We start from the raw sequence: 4,779 nt of genomic DNA on the forward strand, positions 1-4,779 counted from the left end.
AGGCCGATACCGATAGGGGGCCGATTATATCGTGCATCCCTAGTTTTTAATTACAGCGGGAAACAGCAGAAAGACTAGATGGTTTAGAGAAGAGTCCCGTGCTGCATGGAAGCAGGGCGCCACCATTTTAACTATCAATACTGGAGAAGCACACTGGAAGTCAGTCCCATGAGAATATTTGTCTTGTTTGACAAAAAACCTCTATTTAACTTAAGAGATTCAGATCTGTCACTATCATTTGGGCGCCACTTTACAGCAGTCTGAGCTCCCCCTAAACACCTGAGCTAACTAGCTGATCTCACCCATTGCTGATCATTTTTCTGGTTCTCTAATGGAGGATTTAATCTAGAAGGTTAATGTTTCCTCATCCCTACCAGGAACTCAATGACTTCTAGATGTGGTGGTCTAACGTGGAAGCAGAGCACAGAGGGGGGGCTGGTTCATTTAGCTACAGTACATCATATCCATTGACCTTCTGGGATGCTAAACCTAAAAGTTACAGGGCTAGCGCTGCTAGCGGCTAAGTATTACACAGTGTTGCTTTAAGTCTACAGACCTTAGGTTTAGGTTTCCTTGCAAAATTTCCGATGTTAACTTTATTTTTTATTCACTTTTTGCTTTAGCCAAAATTTAATGGGCAAAAATAAAGAGAGTAAAAAAAAAAATATCTAATCTAGTTAACTGACTTCCTGTATGTGAAAATACAATTTGAAAAACCAATAAATTGAGAATACATTTTTTTTTTTTTTTACAAAAATCTTTTGGAAAAAATGAAGTTCGACAAAAAAAATCTAAGAAAACAGGAAGGTTATTCTTAAACCCTTATTCTCCTTGAAATGTTTTGCAAATGTAGAGCGAAATTCACTCCTTTTTAACGTGTTTGGTGTGAACGCCTCTGACTTTCCTCCCTGATTGTAGCCGTAGCTTCCAGACTCTCCTGGACTGACCTTCATCTCAGAACCAGTTAGGACAGCTTACCGGGCTGGTTCCTTTGCTGCTCTGACTTGTTTGTTCTGTTCACCCTGCAGCCTGCGACAGCATATTTGCTGTTATCTCTCTGCCTCACGGCCCACGTTAGTATTACCCTCCCGACTGTCCGTCGTCGCCGCCTCAGCTGTTGGAGGCCGGCCAGTGCTGGGTGGGAACGCTTGAGTCAGAGTCCAGATATGGGCTCTGTGTTGAAACCTATGTTTATATGCAGTAGAACCAGATATTTACATACACTTAATTAAAAAAAAGCGCCTTATTTTCACAATCTTACATTGATCAGACATTATAGTGACCCTGGCTGAGAGGGTAGACTAGTCATCTTTAGTGAGTCGACCAGAAATGCTCTGAAAGTCAGACTTTTAAATTTAGAGGAACTAATCTCTCTGCTGGAAAAACTTGTGAATAATAACAAATTTTCGCTCTTTCCTTGGTATTTGTTAGAATTTCCTTTAAACGTTTTATCTTTGGCCAAACCAGACTGAACCGGTGTCTGTAATCTCTGTGACAGAGATCAGTACTTTGTTATGGCTGCTCAAGAAGAATGGACTCTGCTTTCCTTCAGCCGCCTCCATCAGAATGACTCGTCCGTGTCCACGCTTTGACTTCCTATCTGCGTAATGGTCCTTCCTACTCATGGCATCTATTGTGTGAAGTGACCCCGTCTTTTCTGCAGCAAAACCCTCCACATGATGATGCTGCCACCCCTGTACTTCACTGTAGTTTCCTCCAACAAAACCACTCTGCTGATGTCATCAGATTACAACACATCAGTGATAAAATGTTACTAAGTCATTTTCATGTTGTGAAGAAATAAGTAACACAATTAGCCAATGGAGTAAGATGTTTAATGTTTAAAATAAGTAAAATGGCCTCACTATAATTTTTTAAGTACATAATATGGATTATCTGATTTTAACGAGAAAAAACTAATCTCATTGGCCATTGGGAGAATATCTTTGACTCAAATTAATGACAGATCCACTGATTATGAGACATTTTTGCTTATTTTCGATCATTTTTTTGTTTGTTTTTTATGAGTCCAGTCTAGTGAAGCTCTTTGTGACATGTGTGAACTGAATTCTGGTTTCTAATTTGGTTTTGGGCGTAACGCCTTCTTTGGCTCCCAGTGGCCTTTAAGTCGATGTCGGTTTCGGACTCCATTCACTCTGGATGCTGACTGTACCATCTTCTGCAGCTTCTTCAATATAGGATTGATTCCCAGATTTCACACCAGAACCATTTTATCTCTCTGTACCAGAGCCCATCTCCTTCTTGCCTATGACTGTTTTTGCAAAGTGAAACGTGATGCCTTCAGTTGTCTGCACCCAAAGATGAACCAGAACATGGTTCTCCTTCTGACCTCTTGGCTAACTTCTTTAGATTATCCATGATGTCACACAAGCAAGTAAAGAGTTTGGCATGATGCCTTAAAACGCATCTAGAGGTTTTCCCCTCATTTGGACAGTGAACGCCTCACAGCCAGGGTAGTGACAGAGACTCTGCTGTAAATCATGAAGGTCTCTGGTTTTATTACAGCCTGCCTTCCCTCTATTAATTAGTAATAAAAGATTGGCTTCACACAGATAGACAGATGGATAGATACTTCTATTATCCTGGTGTCATCTTTTATCCCAAAGCGACTTTTCTACATACTTTGGTTGATGATGATCGAGTCAGATTCCTTGTTTGCTCCAATAAACTCGGGCATTTATTGGGATTCTGGTTCAACTCAGACTTAAATGAAGGAGGTAGCACATCATCTAAGCTTTCATATTTTGTTTATAGTTTGCTTTTGCTTATCTTGATGGGGAGCCATTTTGTTAAAAATATTACAAATATAATAAACATTAAGCTTTATTTAAATATATATTTAAGATTGATTTTAATTTGATTATATATTAATATCAATTTTTAACTTCAAAATCTATTATTTTACTTATTTTAAGATTTTTATTTCCAAATGTATTGCTTTATACAAACATGTTTTATTTATTTCCAGATTTATTAAATTCCAAATATATTTTGTATTTTTTTTTAAGATTTATTTAGTTCTTTACAGATTGACATATCTATTTTAGAATAGAATTTGGGAGGGTTAAATTTTTTTCAGGGGTGACTCTGTCTTTCAGAACCCAAACAGTCCAGTAAAACTGCAGCACCTGCTAACTAGTGTCAGCTACTATGTTACATAAGGCTAGGATTAGTGTTGCCCTGATGCCATTTTTTGGCCCCGATATCTGGCTTTGCGGTATCGGCTGATACCGATACCGTACCGATTGAGAACTGCATACTACGTGGATGTAAAATAATTGCCATCATGGCTTTGTCAAGCTGCTGCCTACCTTTGTGAAGAAGGAAAAAGACGAACACAAAGTGAATCCAGTAGAACGTTTTATTGCCTATCTGGAATAGGTGACAATAGTTGAATAAACGTTTGGCTCTCAACATGGTATTGTCAATGTCAAATTTATTTATATAGCACTTTAAAAACAGGTATAAAACTGCACCAAAGTGCTGTACAGGACAAACAATAGTACTAATTAATAAAAACAGATTATCAAAACACTTCAAGTAAATGCCAAAGAATAAAAATTTGTTTTAAGAAGCGATTTAAAATGATCCAGGCTGTGGGCAGATTTAATTTGAAAAGGTAAATTGTTCCATAAAATTGGAGCAACAACAGAAAAAGCCCGATCTCCTTTCCTCTTAAGTCGGGTCTGAGGGACTGTCAGTAATAGCTGATTATTTGATCGTAAGCTTCTGGATACAGAGTGAAATTTTAAAAGGTCCCTAAGATAGGGAGGAGCTAATCCATTTAAAACCTTATAAGTTAATAAAAGAATCTTAAAATCTATTCGATAAAAGACGGGCAGCCAATGTAAAGAGGCCAGTATGGGCCTTATATGGTCACGCTTCCTGGTTCCTGTAAGAAGCCGTGCCGCTGCGTTCTGGATCATTTGAAGTCGCTGCATCTGTGATTTATCCATGCCTCTATATAATGAATTGCAATAATCCAACCGAGATGTGATGAAAGCATGGAAAAGTCCTTAAAACAAAAATAAGATTTTAATTTTTGCTAAAATCCGCAGGTGATAAAAACTTGATCTAACAACAGAACAGCACCGTATTGGTGCCCTATTTGTCGCTACTCGCTGATACCACCATTTTAGTGCTGGATCGGGGCCCTGTCCGATGCTGGTATCGGTGCAACACTAGCTAAGATACATACTTTTTAAAGCTTGATTGATTTCATGTATTGCTTTTGTCAAGGACCTTAACTGTGCCACCATAACAGTGTGGTGATAAACATCTGTCAATAAACATCTAGACTATCAACAAACTGTAGTCACAAGCACCAACAGCTAACCGGTTGCTTCTCCTCATTAACCGAGCAATTAGCCGCCATGCTAAATCCAGCAACTGTTTCCACAAAGCCCTGTCAGCGTACCAACTTAGAACCAGTCTGTAAAGACATTCAGGGGCGTGGCCGGACCAGACTGAGCCGCCCCACAGAGAAAGCTCCGCCCCCTCATTAAAATAGAACAACAAATAGAAGACACAAAAAATTAATTATCTTAAAATGCCTAAAACAGTCTTGTAAAATAAGTGTTAACCAATAAAACACCATTATAAAATACAATAATAAAATTAAATTAGCCAGTAGATGTCAAACTACAATAAATAAATCTTAAAATATTTTTTAAACAAAATAAATCAATGTGTGTGTGTGTGTGTGTGTGTGTGTGTGTGTGTGTGTGTGTGTGTGTGTGTGTGTGTGTGTGTGTGTGT

The 4,779-nt window shown here is 38.3% G+C and overlaps 1 protein-coding gene across 1 annotated transcript in view; it reads left to right on the forward strand.

Annotated features, from left to right (window-relative positions):
• The window catches only part of LOC107082681 (son of sevenless homolog 1-like), a 26,201-nt gene that overhangs the window by 18,297 nt on the left and 3,125 nt on the right, over nt 1-4,779 (forward strand). The window contains exon 13 of the mRNA XM_015371468.1: nt 1,029-1,073. Coding sequence (XP_015226954.1) covers nt 1,029-1,073 — 45 coding nt within the window. The remainder of the gene's footprint in view (nt 1-1,028; nt 1,074-4,779) is intronic.

The sequence above is a fragment of the Cyprinodon variegatus genome, unplaced genomic scaffold (assembly GCF_000732505.1).
Source record: "Cyprinodon variegatus isolate N-32 unplaced genomic scaffold, C_variegatus-1.0 Scaffold58, whole genome shotgun sequence".
NCBI classification, from domain to species: Eukaryota; Metazoa; Chordata; class Actinopteri; order Cyprinodontiformes; family Cyprinodontidae; genus Cyprinodon; species Cyprinodon variegatus.